The following is a 20399-nucleotide window of genomic DNA, read 5'->3' on the forward strand; positions in this document are numbered from 1 at the left end:
AGAGGCTACCATCTGAGTGACTGCCGTGGGCGCATCCATGTTCTTCAATAAAGGTGGCATTTAAAATACGTGAGCGGCGATTCCTCGTGTACAACTAATGCAAAAGGAGTTAGGCCGGTTTTGAGTGCTTTCAAGAACTTCATTTAAATTTTCAGGTGTTTTCTCAACCATTGATCATGGACGTTTTGAATGTGTAGCCAACTTCATTTTTAGGCCGCATAATTAATGTTTAGGACATTTTTGTTTGTATTGAATGCCAGTGTTTTGGAGACCATGTAAAAATATTATTTGATGAATGATGGTTATATTATATTTTTCCTAAGACTCTGATATTGTTGAAATTTATTTTCTGTGTTTTTATTCTTTATTATATTGTTAATAAATTGGTTAAGTTCAAAACCTTTTTATTGTCTTCAATGTCTGCACAACATGATATCTCAGGGAGCTTTTATTGCTACTACTGCTAAATGTTTAATTTCTTTAAACTTTAAACTTTGCTTTAGCATCACGCATAAAACCTTTACACATGCGCATTTAATGTATAATGGATGGTGTTCGGTTTAATACAGCGCCCTCTTGTGAGAGGAGCAAAATTTAGTTCAGTTGGTTGTTGAAGAAGGTACGCAGCGGACCTATGGTGTGTTCGTTCGTTACACTTTGTCTGTGCTAATGGAGCACTTAACTTGTAACCTTGTACATTAAGTAAATAATTAAATATTTATGTGGCCAAACTTAGTTTTATTTTGGAACCAGCACCATTATCTCTCGTAACTCATTGCATTTTATATCGAACAAAAATTTATGGTCCGCTCACGGAGTTGTTTTGTTTTTGTTAACTAAGTTCGTATTAGAATAGAATGGCCACTATAGTTGCTTTAAATCGAAAGAAGGGCTCGCTGAAAGACCAGCTAATTAGAATAGAGACTGTCACAGCGGATAGTACCAGCACATGCACAAAAATCAAAATAGATGCCAAGCTCAAGGCCTTGGAAAAGATGTCTGTTGCTTTGGATGCACTTTGATCGGAATATTATATTGCTGTGCCTGAAAAGGATGATACTTCTGAATTAGAAGAGGAATTATTAGATCTAGAAGCAAGAATCGACGATCTAGAGGTAAGTTTCAATCAAATGTTAATTGATAATGTTGCTAATATTAATAAGGTTGATATCGCAAAGAGTAGTTGTAAAATAAAGTTACCTGAAATTCCACTTCCACAATTTAGCGGAAAGTATGAAGAATGGAGCATGTTTAAAATTGAATTTAATAATATTGTTACCTCGAATACTCAATTAACGGATGCACAAAAGCTACATTATCTGCATGCCGGTCTTAAGGGAGAAGCAAAATTGTTGCAAACTCAGGAAGATACTTTTGAATCATTATTTAGGGCTTTAGAAAATCGCTTCAAAAACAAGAGAATTCTTGTTAATATTCACATTAAAGCTATTTTAGAATTCAAAAAAAAAAAAAAAAAAAAAAAAAAAAAAAAAAAAAAAAAAATTCATGAATCATCGAAAGAATTAACGCGTCTAGTAGATGCTGTGAATAAAAACATTAGAGCTTTAAATAATTTGGGTTTTGAACGAAACAAATTCTCTGATATTTTAATTACTACTGTCATTTTAGACAAAATAGATAAGGAAACTCAAAAACAATTCGAATTATTGGTAAACGCTTCAGATGTTCCTAATTTTGATAACTTGATGACATTCTTAGAAAAAAGAAGTCAAACTTTGGAAAATATCCAAAAAAACACAATAAAATCAAAACAAACGAATGAAATAAAACCAAAAAACCTTCTTGTTCATTCAAATAATTCGGAAAGAAATTGAGTTATATGTAATTCACCACATTCCCTTTTTAAATGTAGTAAATTCCTTAATATGAATTTTGGTTAAAGATTTACGCTACTAAAACGAAATAACTTATGTCTAAACTGTTTGGGAAAAGAATACATTGCTTCGCAGTGTCGATCGAATCATTTTTGCAATATTTGCCATTCAAAACATCATACATTGCTTCATGAGGATAAGTCATCGAATTCGGATTCTGTTTCAAATAAACATCCGCAGACAATAGAGCAGAAGACAGCTGGGGGTGGGAGGATATTTCTCCGGCGCCTAATGGCAAAGCGATGAGTCTTTCAAATTGTTTATTAGCTACGAATAAAAGTGTTATCTTGCCATCTGCAATTGTTATGATGAAAACTTCGAAAGGGACATTCATCAAAGAAAAGGCTCTTCTTGACAGCTGCTCACAGATTAACTGCGTGTCTGCTCATTTTGCAAAACAAATAGGGATTAAAAAAACAAAGGTTTTCGCTCCGATTTCAGGATTAACTGGAACTGATATTACTTTAAATTATAAATTGAGGACTTCAATTGCCAATAGGGAAAAAACATTCTCTAGAGAACTTGATTTTTTTTATTGTTCCCAAAATTACAGACTCCCCCCATACCTATTGAAATTATTGTCATTCCCAGGGATATTTCCTTAGCTGATTACAGATTTAACACACCTGAGGAAATTGATTTATTACTGGGGCAGAATGTTTCTTTGACTTATTAAAATCAAGTCAAGTTTGCAGCGCGACAAAAGACTTATTGTTCCAGGAAACGGTTTTTGGATTTGTAGTTAGTGGTATTATGCATAATTCACCACTTGAATCAATACTGTGGTCTGCTTATGCAAAATGAAAAAATTGATGAAACATTGCATAAATTTTGGGAGGTAGAAAATATTAATTTTCCAGATTCAGCATTTGGTCCTGAAGAGAAATATTGCAAAAAGCATTTTAAAGAAACTCATTATCGAACCTCGGAAGGTCAGTACGTCGTATGCATGCCCATGAAGGACTCTGAATTGTTGAGCGAGTCTAGATATTTAGCAGAGAAAAGACTTAATCAAGTTTGGCAGCGATTGGGTCGGGACTCGAATTTACAACGATTGTATTCTGAATTCATGCAAAAATACAAAGATTGAAAGCATATGGAACTAGCTGCGGGATCTGAATCCATAAATGATTCGTACTACTGCCTCACCATGGGGTTTACAGACCAGATAAAAGTAGTACACGTTTAAGAGTGGTTTTTAACGCCTCAACTGCCACGACATCGGGATTGTCATTAAACGATATTTTGTTGAAGGGAAGAATTCCACAGCGGGAATTATTTTCTATAATGGTTAGATTTAGAAAACACCGCTACGCCTTCACAGCAGATGTACAAAAAATGTATCGACAGATTCTAGTACATCCTCCACAAAGAGACTTGCTCAGAATTCTATGGAAAGACAGTGTTGATGCACCAGTGCAAACTTATCAGCTCAACACAGTATCTGTATGGGACTTCAAACGCTCCCTATCTAGCAACTCAAGCTCTTAAACAGTTAGCTATAGATGAAAGCCAAAACTTACCTCTAGCATCATCCGTCGCTCTTACTGACTTCTATGTCGACGACATACTTTCCGGAGAATCATCACTTGAAAAGGCTAGAATTCTACAATCCCAATTAATAACTTTGTTAAAATTAGGAAAAATGGAATTGCATAAATGGCGTGCAAATCATCCAGATCTGCTTGTGTCTGAAAATAAGGTTACCACTCATTCAGATTACACTTTTGAAGAGCAACAAGAATCTTCGTCTGTAAAAACTCTTGGTGCCCTATGGAATCCTCAGACTGACTGTTTTTTGTTTGCAATGACCATTCCTCACTCTAACAGTTATAGTAAACGAGATGTTCTGTCACTAATTTCGAAAATGTTTGATCCACTTGGTTTAATTGAGCCAGTGGTCACAAAGGCCAAAATATTCATGCAAAGGCTCTGGGTTGCTAAACTCGATTGGAATGACACATTGCCAGATTCTTTGGCCAAGGAGTGGATTAATTTCGTATCCACGCTCTCTGAACTAAGTAATCTGATTTGTATTCCAGGAAAATCACATAGTGCTCCATGGATTTGCAGATGCGTCATCTTCAGCATACGGAGCTGCAATCCATGTTCAAGCTTTACCAGTTTCGGGATTGCCAACCGCTCGACTTTTGTGTAGCAAGTCACGAGTTGCACCTATGAAAACCTTATCAACTCCTAGATTGGAACTGTTAGGTTGCCTTCTATTATCCAGATTGATGGATAAAGTGATATCTTCGTTGAATATTAAAGTAGAAAAAGTAATTCTTTGGTCTGATTCTACAATTTCTCTTGCTTGGATTAGAAAATCACCACACTTACTAAAAACCTTCGTGAGTAACAGAGTCACTTTAATACAAGAGCTTACGGGGTCATACCAATGGAAATATGTGCCATCTGAATGTAACCCAGCTGATGTCATATCGCGTGGACTGTATGCCAGTGACATTCTTACGTGTGATATCTGGTGGAATGGACCAGACCTCCTCCGTGAGGACATGCATTATCCAGAACAACCTATTGAGCCTACCACTGATAATGTCAAGGAACTAAAATGTTTATCAGACTCTAATTTTGCAATATTAGAAAATAATTCTAGTTTAACCTCTCTCTTAAATCGAACAAATAATTATATGAAATTAATCACAATTTGTAGTTTTAATTTTAGGTTCTTCAGAATCATTAAGAATAAGGAAAGGGTTTCAGGGCCTATATCCTTAGAGGAACAGAAAGGGGCCGAGTTAACATTGATTCGGGAAGTGCAGAAAGGTGAGTTTTATTCTGATATTGAGTCACTTACGAGGGATAGCCAAGTACCTTGTAAAAGCAAGCTTAAGTCGTTAAATCCATTCATCGATAATGATGGAATCTTACGCGTCGGTAGCAGATTTGTGCAATCTCAGGTAAGTTATGATTGTAAATATCCAATCATTTTGCCAGCTAGACATAGGTTGACTTATTTGATCATGTACTATTATCATCTGAAATATTTGCATCTTGGACTATTGAGTACTGTCAGACAAAAGTTTTGGCCCATCAGCGGCAGGAATCTTGCTAGGAAAATAGTACATGAATGCATACAGTGTTTCAAACACAGACCTGTAATAATAGATCAGATAATGGGTGATCTGCCTGCTGAACGAGTGACAATTGAATCAACCTTTAACAAATGCGGACTCGATTTTTGTGTCCGTTTCTTATAAAGGCAAACAATCAAAGAAAAGGAGTTTTTCAAAAAATGTATGTTGCACTATTTATATGTGTATAATTTGTATGTAATTTGATTGCAAGTATAATATTTTTATTTTCTTATTGTATGCTACTGAATTTAATTGTAATTGAAATAATTAGTGTTAAATTGCATTTCATTGTGTATTTCATATATATGTCTAAAATTGAATTTGATTGTAAAACTTTTATGGCATTATTGACTCTTGTTTCAATGGAGGCTGGAATGTTCGGTTTAATATAGCGCCCTCTAGGATCAGCGCCCTCTTGTGAGAGGAGCAAAATTTAGTTGAGTTGGTTGTTGAAGAAGGTACGCAGCGGACCTATAGTGCGTTCGTTCGTTACACTTTGTCTGTGCTAATGGAGCACTTAACTTGTAACCTTGTACATTATGTAAATAATTAAATAATCCTAACTGTGTTAGTTTTATTTGGATGTGTCCTAACTTAGTTAGTTTTATTTTGGAACCAGTGCCATTATCTCTCATAACTCATCGCATTTTATATCAAACAGACGGTACAAGCTAAAATTATCTAATTATCTATTTCAGTTAATGTTGCAGATTGTGTTATTCCTTAATCTTCGAATTGGATCCGGCTTATTATTTTTTGCAGACTGTTACAGCAATTTTATAAAAGTAAGCTTGAACTTTCGATTATGTCAAATAGAATTTCCGATGCTGGAGCTGCCAAAGGATCTACTATGTTTCGATGTCTATCAAACATAAAGTAGAATTGCTGCAAAAAAAATGGATAAAGGCATATCCTTTGTTTCTCTAACCATTCTGAAATCTGCTTATAAATTTCACGCTGCTCTGCGGGGGGGGGGGGGGACGTCACGCCGCGTAATGAATTGGAAGTTGATCTGTCAGCACTATCCTTATCTTCAGGGCAGATGTTTTTATTTTATTTGGCTCATAATTCCTTACTTAATGTAGTATTTCATCTCGATGTACTCGATATTTTTAACTTTATAATTTCTGCATGCCATCTTACCAGGTTTAAACTGATGATCTATAATCCGGAATTGCTGAAGTCCCAACGAGTCCGGATTAAAGACTTTTGACTGTATTTCACATGATATAGTAAACAGTTAGTTTCTACAGTGCTGCCACTCAGATTGATATAAGATCTTAAATTTATCGGAACTTATGTGCTATTCCATCGATCACAAAACTGTCACTAAGTTGTGTAATTTAGTGTCCGTTATGGATAAACATCGCATAACCACACACTCAAAACATCTGCACTTTTGTTTAATGCAATGCAATTGATTTTTGATAAGCCACCTTTTGTTTTTATGAATAAAAATATAAATTAACTGTGACTGCTGTATTTTTGTCTTGCATTTGATAAAGGACTTTTCAGATTTGGGGTTTGCCTTCTACAGAACCGCAAGCAGCAAATTATTTTCAAAGTTATGTGATCCTACCATTAAAAATAAGTCTGTCATATGTACACTAGTCAGCTGCATATGGCCAACAAAGCAGTAATGGATTGGAACAATTACCTGCGGGAGTTTGTACACACAGAATTCTTAACAGAACTTCCAGCAAAATCAGTGAGCCAAACAAAATTGTAGAAATCAACAAAAGATTTTTTGCAAAGCATGAAAATAAGGTGGGTCGAATATTGATTATTTATTACATGAAGAAGAGTTAGGCCTTCCACAATTTCTAGAAATGACTGGTGCACGTTTGTCGAGATTTCCTCCAGGTTCAATGTTAGCCAGTTTTTACTGTTGACAGAACAATACATAAGTACCAACTTATCCTTTAACCCTTTCTAGCATGCTACCTTTTAAAGTTGGAATTTCAACAAAAAAAAGGGGGTAGGAAGTCTAATCAAGCCTAGAGGAGTACACAGGTAAAATTTTACCAGCACTTACCATTTCAATTCTGTGTGTGTGCCAGAGTAGGCTCACTGAATGAATGGAGCTTTGAAAAGAGTGCTGAAGTGAGCATTGCTGGGAAGCGCATAATAGAGTAAAAGATTTTGCCTACGATTAAAAAACACTAGATTCTGATTACCATAGCAGATTGAGCATGACCCAGGGTGCATCGTGGGGAGGCCTGCTATTCTACATCCCCCAAAAAGCTGTTCTTGGGTATATGATGATTACATGCATATAAATGAAAAAAAAAAAGATATGATATTTACATTTCATATTTACACTTTCATTTATTTCCTTTCCCCCCATAATGGTACTTTTCGAAGCAAGTGACACCACCTTTAAATAGCACAACCCAACATTGCATGTTTTGCACATATACCGAGATCCGTATTGGATTCACTATCAGAAGGTAAGTTGTTTATCACTTTCAGTGCTTCATAAATGGTCAGCCCTCTCCGATCCACACTGGATTAAAAATCAGAAAAAATACATGAATATTGTATCTACAATTAAGAAAATATAAATTACAAAATAAAATTAAATAAACATCTACAACACAAAACTAACAAAACATAGAGCTAACAAAACTTCTTTCAACAAAAGAAAAAAGGAGAACTGTCCTAGTGAAAAATCAAAGAGCAAACTGATAAAACTATCCCTGACCTTAAGAAAAACAGTCCAACAACTTCTTAGTTGATAACCAACCCCCCCCCCCCGAAAAAAAAAAGAGAGCAGAAGAACAGGATGTGAAACACAGATGTGCACCCACCTTTCTGCTGTGAATGAGACCACGAAAGAAAATACTGCAAAGAAACAAAGATACAGTTGTTGGTTCGGTCCTGGTGTTTTAGTGATCCTACTCTGGGCACACCAGATGTTAATCATTTGATTTTAGGCAAGATTTCAAGGTAAAAATTTAAAACTAATATAGAATAAAGGGGTCAGTATACAGCAAGAAAATAACACAGAAATTTCTTTTCAAACAATTCCTTTTATAATCTTAAAAAAAAAAAAAAAAAAATTCTGGAAGACTTCTTTAAAAAAATACAGGTCTTTAGAAACTAAACCGTTTTTTTGTTGTGGCTAAAATGTATGGACTTTTTTTTTTTTTTTTTTGTTGTTGTGCTACAATATAGTATAAATAAAGAAGGTTAAAAGTAACTTGTTACCTATAAAGCCTTTTCCATTCAGTTTTTTTTTTTGTGTGTGTGTGTGTGTGTGTGTGTGTGTGTGTGTGTGAGTGTGTGCATGTGTGTGTGTGCAGAGGAAATTTCTTGGGCACACTGTACAAGAAAGGGTTAAATTATAGTTGCAGAATATCTCAACATGCTGTGTTATTTAAAAGCAATAAATATTCTTCTTAATAATTTATATCTTTATTTCTTTATAATATGCCTAACTGATATAATTTGAAATATGTTTAATTTATGATAGATTCAGATCCAATTGATAGTTTTCACTAACAATTACAACATTGCTATAATCAGTAAAAGTGGTTTCTAACATCATAAATTATGTATCGTGGTATAGAATACAGTTTTTCGGCCTGGTCATGATAGCATTAAGTAAGTCATTTTTATTAGTATGAAAATAGGTGTCACAACAAAAGTGCTGGATTTTACATGCTCACAAAACTATTATGTTTTTAGAAAACAGAAAATATCCTTACATACTTGCAACAGGCAAATGTTTTTTCGGTTTAAAAATGTCGAGTTTTATTTGACCTAGTAAGACTGGTGTTTTATCACTGGAAGTTCATTTCGCAACATCACTGCAGCTTAGTCGACGGACACGTAACAAACGTTACACATAAAAACAGTGAGTTTTAAATGTAAAAACTTGGTGCAGTACAAAGTCCGTAATCCAGACATCCATTATCCGGAATGATCTATAATGCGTACCTCAAAGCCACAAACTTACGCATGTGTTTAATGCGTTTTCATATGTGCGTTTGATGCACATGTCCATTATGTATGCGCATAAAGCCAGTAAAGCATTTACACATGCGCGGTTCCGATAGTGAAGAAAGAGACAGAGAAGTTATTGAAAACGAAACAAATTTCGATTCACAAGTTAGTCGGTATTCTCGACACAGCAATTACAGGACTTGAACAGTGGAACTTTGTAACTGAACAAGCAATTATGTCTCTGTTTAGAGAAGAGAGAATTAAACAGAAAGTATTAGTAAAAAAACGAAGCAACTTAAACAACTTACATTGAAAGAAATGTTTAATAAAGTAAAGAAATAAATATTAAGCTTTTTTTTTTTTTTTTTTTTTTTTTTTTTTTTTTGTAAATTTTGATACCCTTTAGATCATAATCACTCTTTATTTCATAAATTACGGTTTCCTATTTTTAATTGTATAATTTTTCATGCCATCTTACCAAATTTAAATTGATGATCTATAATGCGGAATCGCCGATGTCCCACGAGTTCGGATTACGGACTTTGTACTGTACTTATGCATTAAAGAAGAAAAAGATTAAAATTCAGAAAAAAAAAAAAAAAAAGTTGCCAACTTTGAATAAAATTAATAAAAATTAATCACTAATGCAACCATATGACATAGCTCAGTTTTAAGTTGCCTATATAAGCCGCAGTTTTAAGAAAGAAATTTATAGAGCCATCATAGATCTGTGGAATTTAGCAAATAATGAAGGTTATGCAATTAGTTTCTTACAAGAGTACAATGTACCGTTGAGTAACTGTCAGTGCTCCAGTTTGCACAGAATGAAGTTTTATTCAAATCAATCAAAGAGCACACAATGATATTGCAACAGCAAGACATTATTTAAAGTTTTATATAGTGGAGTTCACGTGGCAGCAGAAAATTGTAGCTAAGTTAAAAAAAAACACTTCACAGATATTTCAGAAACAACTGCCAAACATTTCCGACATGAAATAAAGAAAAGCTAATTGTATCAAATTACTGCTGGAGTTAGCCAATCTTTCTTCGTAACATGTTAACGACTGAAAACCAGGGCTGAGGAGTCAGAATCAGAGTTAAGCAGATTTTTGAGTAAAAGGAACTGAAAAAAATTAATGACAAACTGAGTTATTATTTTTATTTATGGACTATATACTTATTACAAATATTTAGTTATTTTCTGTTTAACTGATATATTAATAAATATAGGGGAGGACAATGGGTGTGTGATATTTGCCATTATTCATTAAACTGATTCATTTAGTTACCTCTTCAGCTCATATATTCTGGCATTCTTCTTCTTCTTCAACGACTCAACAGCCCTGGGTGGGATGTGGCCTTCTCTAGAAATCTCTATTTTTGGCAACTGTTTTCCGGTTTTTAGCTTTAAGATATTCTTTAAGAAATCTTTTTCAACATAATTAATACATCTTAGCAGGGGTCTGCCCCGAGGTCTTTTTCCCATGGGCTTTGCCAGAAAATTTTTCTTGCAGCAATGATCTTCATTCATTTTAGTTAGATGGTCAGCACAGTCTCTGTAATTTGACAAATTTTACAATATCAGGTTGTTTTTAAATTTTATAGAGTTCTAAATTAGATCATCTTCTTCATGATCCATTCATTTGAATCCCTAACACAGGTTGCTGCTTCACTTTTATGATTTTTTTAGGCGTGTTTATCTTCTGTCTTGAAGAGAAACTAGTTTGCTAGACAGTGAGATCTTACTGTGATCAATATATGTAAATCCAAAACACCGAATTATGTTGGATGATGAACAAATTAAAAACACAAAAAAGGCATCCATGAAATTTTCCTAAGAATGAAATTATTCTCAGAACAACTGGAGTATTCAAATCAAGACAGTCAGACTGCAGATATTGCAACTGAGTCTCAATGATCTTTTTCCAATGATGAATTAGATTTTCAGAAATATTTGTATAATATTGAAAAGGCTAAGGCAAAGTGAATGAAAATAAAGAACCAAGAGTCTTTAGACATAAAAATGAAGAAATACAAACAAGATTTCTACACAGTCCTTGAAGAAATAGAGAAATGTGATTGCTTTTTCAAGACACCTCTTTTAGAACTTATACAAATCTATCCTGAAAAGTTAAAACAAGTGGCCTTAACAGTAACAGCTCTTCCTCCTTCTTAGTGTGGAAAGACTATTCTCAGCCCTGAAGTTTATCAAATCAGATCTACAGTCCTCTGTCAAAGAAAATCTTACTAAAGCTCTACTGTTTCTTAAAAATTACTAATGCCAGTTTTTTCATTTCATAATAAATGCTAATTAATATAAATAATCTGTTAAGCCATCAGTTTTTTTTTTCCTTCTGTAGCATCTATTACTTCTTTTATATTTAAAATCAATAAGCTGTAACACATGTGTTTATGTTTACATACATATATGAGGAAGTTGGAGTCTTTAAGTTTAAAATTCTAGGAGTCAGATTCGGAGTCGGTAATTTTCCCTACTGACTCCACAGCCCTACTGAAAACTCATTAGTGTAATGGCGAATGTTATGCAAAGACTGTTACAAAGCTTTGTGCAGTCTTTAGATGTGAACGTACACCTAACAAAACAACAAACTGCAGACTGATAAAGACATTTAAGGACACATATTCAATAGCAGACACAAAATGTTCTCGACCCAGCTAGTTTGTTGAAAATATGGCTAATGTGTTGCCAGTGTTATTGAAAGTCCTAAACAAAGAATTAAAATAAAACAACATGAAGCGGAAATTGAATGTGCCATTAGTCACCTTGATAGGTAGATATGTGAAAAGGAAATTATGAATTCCATCAAGGCAATAGTAGAACAAGCTGTGGAGGACATATGCTAGACATTATTTATCATTCTTAGATTGGAACATTTACCTGCCATAAGTACATAAAGATATTTTCAGTTTTCTAAAAATAAAATAGTTTATTTGGCATATTGAATCTGGTGCTTCTATTCGAACACCCTTTATTGATACCATTTGAGAAGCAAGAAGCTCCTCCTCTATGGTATTGTATATGGCAATATTATGCATTTTCCATAATAAAGAAAGATTGATTAGAAAGATTGATTCCATAATAAAGAAAGATTGATAGAACAAAAAACACTACAAAGCTCTATTCCTTTCTCTCATGTGAAGGAAAAATACAATTTTATCAACCAATATTCTCAATAAGCATCTTACTGCTTTCTTTCCCATATCTGTTAGTTTTAAGTTATTTGAATAATATTTCAAAATTTCACTAACATTTCAATGAAATGAAGAATTAAAAGTAAATATTTACCTTGTATTGTGCAAGAGGAAACCTCTCTAACAAATATTCATCTATTCCACATACTTTCAAAAGATAGCTGTGTTGATGCTCTCTGGCACAATGCTGCTGCTGCTCTTTTGACATTTTCATACATTTTAATTTTTTTAATATTGCTTCATGCGTCACACTTTCAGGATATGCATCTTTTGAAACTTTAACTGTGTACTTCTGTTTCTCACCGGTAGGAGATAGAACCCAGACACATACAATTACTAAACCTAGAAAAAATATATATATATATGAACAAGCAAGGTAGTTAGGTACAATATTGTAAGACCAATTTGGTCTAAATAATTTTTTTGCACAATATGCTGCAAAATTAAAGATATTAGAAATGTAGAAAGCCCGCCAAAAAGTTACCAGGAGCTGTGGCTCCAAGAAAAGTTCAACACATTTTTTAAAAAAACAATGTCATTTGAAGGGTGAAAAATTATGCTACACATGAAATTAAACACAGTAAAATACTAATCGTTGGAAACTAGTAATGGCAAAAAACACAGTAAAATACCTATCGATGTGACAATTGAAAAGTTAAAACATAGGAAAACCAATCGATGGAACAAGTTAAAACATAAAACAAGCATAAACATATAAAAATATAATGCGGAAAATGGTAAATTAGCTGAATTCGAAGTCCAGCCTGGCTTTTCAAGGAAAATTTCTAATTGAACGTCGAATTAAGCTAACTCCATACTGCGTTTCACCAAAACAGACAATTGAAACTTTTGCACTACAAAATTTTAATTAAATAGATGAAGTGTCTTAGAAAATTTATGAGTCTTATTTCTCTGTTCCAATTTCCCGACGCGTCCGCACAAAATGACACATTAATGTGTTAAAAGATGTAAAAACAATTCTGATTTACATCAATAATCAAGATAAAAATAAATAGCAGTCTGCTAATAGTCAAAAAATATAATAACTTACGGGCTGGACCTACAAGCTTAAAGAATTATACCTTTATAAATTTTAGAAATCATATATATATATATATATTCCTGCTTTTAACTTTCTAAACTCATTATGTAATACATTAACATGTTAACTTTTAATTATTCCCATGGCATACTAGGTAATGAAAACAACAAAAAATTCACTATAACTCATAACAAGGAATACCATAATTTTAAACTTAGAAAGTCCTTCATAAAGGCATGTCTTCTCTTAGACAGATAACCCTGATGTAAATCAAGATCAACGTTGAAACTTTCTGTATCTTATTATTTTGTGTCAAGTCAGATATAACTACAGGTAGCTTGCCTGCAAGTGTGGTATATATTCTTATGTTGGAAAAGACAAACAGAAAAAAATGTATGTGGCTTGGGTACATTAAACTAATCAATGCTTACACCTGCAGAATATTATGCATTGCCATACTTTTTTTTTACAAATATTCTCTTTACTATTTATATGTGGGATGTTGAATGAAAACATCTGCATTTGTATCCAAAGCCAAAATTGTTACTGCTTTGAGGTATAAAAAAGGCTTCATATTTTTTCTCTTTATATACTTTTCTAGCATGTTTATTATTCACAAAGTTTATAAGAAATATTACACAAATATACTAACTCAGCATTTGAAAATAATGTACAATATCAAAATATTTAATTTAGTTATCTTTTGTTTTGAAGCTGGGGATGGCAACAATTTATAAAGCAAATTAAAATCGAATTCTAAGTTTTATGACTTTTATTTTGGAAAACCGATACAATGTTATTTTTTATACATTTAAAATTATGAATGTTGAGATTCCAATAATGCAGTCAATAGAATGTTATAAACCTTAATACAGTGTGTTTATAAATGAAGGATGCAGTTTTAAAAATTAGTAATAAATCAATGTATTACTTTATATGAGCAAACCTTACAGCATAAGCAGCAACAACTGTCCAAGTTTTTTATGCATTACTCCCAATCCTTTAATATGTGCACCCTTGGTCACACAATATATATCAATATGGTAATCAAATTCTTTCCATACTTGGTGTAGCATGCTCACCGTGATAGTTTGCAGTGCATGCTTTATCTGATCACAAACTTCCTCAAGGGACATGAGGTCTGGCAGTACATAAACTCAGTCTTTAACAAACCCATAATAAAAGAAATCGCATGGTGAGCGAATGTGGTGGCCAGGGGCAGATGGATGTTGTCTGCTGTTGCAGCACATCCAATTCAGTGTTGGTGAAGAACATAATTAATGAGCTCTTGTACATTTCTGAGAAAATAATTCGAATCGCTCTTCAGTTGCAGAATGTAATCATCATAATTGATATTCAGCTGGGTAACAACCAGGTTTCCAATATGCCTAGAAATAAGTCATTCGTTACAGTTTCTTATTCGAAGAAAAATAGGTTGTGCACTTTCTCACAGGACACTGCAGAGAGAATGTTCACTTTTGGAGAGTCATGCTGATGTTCTATCTGTGTATGTGGTTTCTTGCTTCCTCAGATAAGGACATTGTGCTTGTTCACTTTATCACTTAAAGTAGCTTCATTGCAGAAGATAAGTCTTTCTAGAAAATAATCTTCCTCCACTTTTAACTGCATTTCTTCACAAAAGTCATGCCTTTTCACTTTGTCTGCTGGTGTAAGCACCTACATCAATCCCACTTCGTATGGTTTAAAACACAGCCACTTATGTGACACCTTTTATACCATATTCTTTGGCATGTCCAATTCCCTGCTTGCTTTACTAAATGACTTGTCAGGACTTTGCTGAAATGTCCCAGACACTCTTACAATATTTGCATCAGACACATGAGACTAGAACTCTTTGCCTTTACAAAGGCATCCAGTTTTCACTAACTGGAGCATTAACACATACTTATGTTATTCTTGTGAGGTGAGTCTTTCCTAAACCGTGCACTAAACTCATTCTGGACTGTAACCGTAGATCTACAAACCTCAAAATACAGCTCACAGAAAGCCTTTTGCTACTGCGATGCCATCTTGAAAAATAACACTGTGGCTGTGCAGTAAGAATGACAAGCAAACAACAGGTAGCACATGAGAAACTTGTACAGTTGCCAATGCTTACAATGTAGGTTTTACCATGGGTATGGTAATACATTGATTTATTATTAATTTTTTAAACTTCATTCATTTATAAACACACTGTATTGTGATCTAAATTTATGATTTGCATTATAAGAACTGTTTTGATGTTAATTTTAAGATGTTATAAGATGAAGTACAAGTTGCCTACTTTAGTTATTATTCATTTTAGTCATTAATTACTGTTACTTTAGTAATTATTTCCAGCATCAGCATAGACATTAGCTTTTCATTTAATATGATTCAGAAAGGCAACAAGAAAAAATCGCAATGAAAAAAAGAGGGGCGCAGAGAAAAAAATGCTCAGGGTGTAGATGCACTGGACTGATCAAAGTTCATGTCAACAAGTAATATTTTCAAAAATGAGAACAGTGAAAAACAGGCAAGAGATCATTGAGCAATAAAAAAAAAAAAAAAAAAAAAAAAAAAAAGTTATCTCCATGCATTCAATAACTTAACATTCAATGGTAAAAATATTTGAGTTTTCATTGCGCTTAATACCAGATTAAAGTCTACAACATTAGCAGAATAATGCACTAATGTGGTCCCAAAGGGAACCTCTCATATCCACCGATGCTCATCAGCATACTTTATATACATTAAAAAAGCAATTATGTTTCGGATCTGCCAACTGAAGCAGTCTTGCTTCACATTCGTCAACCACAATCATTTTACTACCAAAATCAGATATAAAATAACGCTGACAGTCATCCCTTTTTTTTCATTCAAAAAAGTACTCTTCATGACGTCTCTCAAAACATGGCCAGAAAATTTTCCCCACTGTTGACGATTCAACAAGGTGGTGAGGCAGCATCGCAAATATGGTGTTTCTCATATTCTGTACAATTATTTGTTTAAAATGGCTCTGAAGAGATCCTATCATCTGAATGTTGGCACCCTAATAAGATTAACAAATATTGTCTGATGATTTACCATTTGGTGGGTGTAACAATTCCTACGCATATTCAAAGGCAAATACAGGATAGGAAACCTGTTGTTATAAATAAGGCATGTTGTGAAATTATTTAGTCACCTGTTGTGAAAATATCAAATAATCTATTCCTTCAAATTAAGCCAGAATGACTGGCATAAGTTTTGAGAGATCTCTGCCAACTTTTACTGTTGACAGGAAAATCAGAAAGTATCGATTTTTTAATGCAGCTAGTACATGTTAAGTTTTAAAACATTGGTATATGTCCTTTTGTTAGTAAAAGAACCTCTCTTGGACTTCTGGTTGTACATTTATCGTTATATATACCCATATAGACAAACTACTTCCTAAGATGTTAGGAAGTTAGTAACATGTTTTCAGTCCTCTCCATAACATGGCAAAAATAGAATCAGTTGTAAATAAAATTTGGATATACTAATGTGAAAAGAACTTGTTCCATTGCTTCCGAGTTCAGTTTCAGTAGTCTTGACTATACTGTTATATTCTTGTGTATATTCTTGTGTGCAGCGTATTGAGAAATATGTGTTGGCATTGCCAAAAGATGGCACTACAAATTTGTTTGTTTGATTCATCTCCTCACTGCCTGGGCATGTGACAGTGTAAAAAACTGAAACATAAACAGCAAAAATAAATACTTTTTATTCATTACCATTACTATTCAATAAATTTTTAACTGAAATTTTTGCTTTTTTCTTCTCTTGGTTAATGTTTTATAGCTTCTGCGTAGCAATTGTGGATTTTTTTTTACACAGATGTTTAGATAATATAAAAATCTTATTTCATAAAATTAATTATGAGATTAAATTTATACTATTCATCACAAACTTCTAATTCCTGGAATGAAGGCTTTTAACTATTGCATATGTACCCCTATAACAGAAATAGTGTCTTAATTTTAATTAAATTAAATTACCATTTAAAATGTATAATTTTATTTAAATATTATTTTAAATCAGAGTAGTACTAAAGGTTTTTATTAAAAAAGATCACACCTATTCTGAAAATTTTTATTCCCTATATGTCATGTATCATTTTAAAGTTTAGACAAGGTTAAAAAATTCTATTCCAAAATAAAAATTCATTCATTCTTTCTTAATCTCACAAGAAAACTCGATACTCTTCTGTTATCGGCACCAGCTTCAGAAATGTATGCAATTCTATTTTTGCCATGTTAACATGGCAAAAATAGAATCAGTTGTAAATTAAATTTGGTTATACTAATGTGAAAAGGACTTGTTCCATTGCTTCTGAGTTCAGTTTCAGTAGTCTTGACTATATTGTTAATATACAGGTATATCAATCATTTCCATTGTACTATCTGGGAACAACAAACAATCTCTTCCAAATATGTATAGCATATACATACCAATATTAAATAAATCATACAGCTATCCTTAAGAGTCACTAGTTTCCTTCAAGTGAACGCCATTCTTTTAATGACATTTTATTTGTGCATACTGATGTTACACTCTCATAATATGCTTTCATGAATGCTATATAATTTCACAGCACATAGATTTTGCAGAAAAATGTCATAACTTGAGAAAAAAATTCAACAGCCTCTGTTTCCATGGCTCAGCTATTCTCAGATATACACATATTTAAAAAACTGTAAGAAATTCTTAATGCAGCAATAGATAATAGGCCAGTAGAAAAGTACAAATACAATAACAGAAATTAAAATCGACTAGCCATTTGCCATGGAGGCCACTAGAATAGAAGCTATTAGACTATATGCTTAAATGAACTGACTTTAATGACATCACAGATTTACGTTTCATTTGCATTTTGTCAAAAAAAAAAAAAAAAAAAAAGGAAGGAGACACAGATTTTATAATTATTTTATATTTACTTAAAATGTTTTTTTTTATTTCATTTTAAGTAAATTAAAAAAAATTATATTGCTTGCTATTTCTTTTGAAATCTCTGAAGAGTTAACTTTTTGTCTCATCTACACAATACAGTTCGTTAATATTTTAGAGGGTAGGTTTTGGATTATCAGAGCTTTTCATGCATTAATTAGCATGGATACACATAAATTTAGCATATGCTTAAAAAATAAATAAAAACATAATCATTTAAAAAAGTTTTGAAATATTACAAAATATTTATGTATGTGTATTAACAGAAAAAGGATTTTTAATACAAAAATCTTTAAAATGTCTTTAATATAATTACAATATATTTTTAATATATATATGTGTGTGTGAATGTGTTTATATCCTTGACATCAAATATTGTACTTTCTTTTCATTTTTTTTAATGGTTCAGTTATAAGTTGACCCAATATTTTTTTGATTCCATCGATGGGTCCCAAGATCAATGAATCTTACACCAGAACAATATTTTCTTTCAAGAAAACATTAAGAATGTGTTTATATTGCCTTTGCCTACAACAACATGATTTTCAAAAACTTTGTTGCCGCTGTAGTGCAGTAAAATGAGTACGAATTTGGTTTTTTTATTGGCACTCATGTAACAAAAGGAAGGGGAAAAAAGTATTATAAGAACTCAGGACAATTTCCCTTTCATTTCACATATTACTTAAAATATTCCAAAAATATCATCTGAAAGCAAATTAATAATTTTGAATAATCCTTATTTTACATGTGTATCATTGTAATCATGTTGAACCATTTTGTTTCTCAATATCAGTAATGGTTTAAGAAAAGCATGAATATTTAATTTTTTTTCATTTAAGTAATTACATAACACATTATGAAAGCAGGCTGATGACTTACCTTTATCTAATTTTTTCTCCAAATTAGGAGGTAGATCTTTTGAACTTTCTATTTCAGGAGGATATACATATGTTGCCAATTTATCTTCAGCACCGGAATCTCGAGAATCAACAGTTTCTTTACATACATTCAGAATGCTACGGCGGAACTCTATTACTTCTGGGTCTTTCATTTCATCAAATTCATGAACAGGCATTCCTATCGCTAAACCTGCAAAATGAGAGAAAAATTACTTCTTGAGCTCTCCCTTAAATGCATATTATGAATGCATAAAATATTAACTAGGTAATGAAGGAACCAACAAACCAGCCAATTTTAAATCTTGTTTTCTTTGTGAATAGTTAGTATCAGAAAACGCTGCTGACACATTACAGTCTTCAGTCATTTATTCCTCATACATTTTCTTTTAATTCTGCAGGGGAGAAGAAAAATAACTCCCTACTCTATTCAGCAGTGAACATTTATCGTCACACAGTGTGTTCAATCATTAAAAAAATCTTGGTAATTCAAGAGAGCATTCCAGATAAGATTTGATTTCACAATTAGTAATGCATAAAATTAAACAGGCAGTCAATATCAAAAATCATCCATAAATTTTGCAAGACATAGTCAATGTTAGATTACTCTGACAGGTCCTCAACAATAGAGAAAGAAACATTTGAAAAGAGCTTGAAAAATTCAACCTGGTAAAAACCGAAAAACAAGCAATCTTCAACAACTTTTTAGAAGATCTTTATTTGTTTCCATAGCTAAACCCAACAGCTACTCAATAGAGAAAAATTGAAAAAAAAAAAAAAAAAAAAAAATTACTAGTGCACACAGGTATCACAGGTAATAAAAATCCAAAGAATTTTAATATATCTACTAATGAGTGGAAAATCCAGGACAGTCTAAGTAGATGCCCTCGACAAAATAATAAAAATTTGGGGTTAAGACTGCAAAATATCTTTAAAATTGAGAGTAAATATATAAACATGTTGTCAATAAATGCCAAATTATGCAGATTGTAATAAAATTTGAAGTTGTATGCATTTTCATTCAGCAATAACTCAAAACATAATTTTTGATTTACCATGTACTATAATTGCATTATAACTAGTATTTATTATTCTTGATACATTTTACATATTTAAATTTGTTTCCGATTTCAACAACATATTACAAAATATTAGGAGGGGGGAAATGACTCAAAAACATTTAGATTTAAAAAAAAAGGGAGGAAGAAACAAACAAAACTTTTAAGGTTCTTAAATGTTAATTAACCAGTTATTATGATTTTGTTCTTTACTTCTTTCCATATTCCTGACCAGAATACAAATCAGCTTTTGTATATTTGAGAGTTTTGGATCTAGCAGACAGAGTTTCTGGCACTCA

At 32.5% G+C, this 20399-nt stretch overlaps 1 protein-coding gene across 2 annotated transcripts in view; it reads right to left on the minus strand.

Annotated features, from left to right (window-relative positions):
* Window positions 1–20399, minus strand: part of LOC118199208 (phosphatidylinositol 4,5-bisphosphate 3-kinase catalytic subunit alpha isoform-like) — a 100911-nt gene that overhangs the window by 59149 nt on the left and 21363 nt on the right. For both annotated transcript variants that reach the window (XM_085819671.1, XM_085819669.1), the window contains exons 4-5: window positions 19026–19235; window positions 12249–12496 (exon numbers count right to left, since the gene is read on the minus strand). In XM_085819671.1, the coding sequence (XP_085675797.1) occupies window positions 12249–12496; window positions 19026–19235 (458 nt within the window). The remainder of the gene's footprint in view (window positions 1–12248; window positions 12497–19025; window positions 19236–20399) is intronic.

This window comes from Stegodyphus dumicola, chromosome 1 (assembly GCF_044657685.1).
Source record: "Stegodyphus dumicola isolate Sdum_Otavi_A_Nest chromosome 1, ASM4465768v1".
NCBI classification, from domain to species: Eukaryota; Metazoa; Arthropoda; class Arachnida; order Araneae; family Eresidae; genus Stegodyphus; species Stegodyphus dumicola.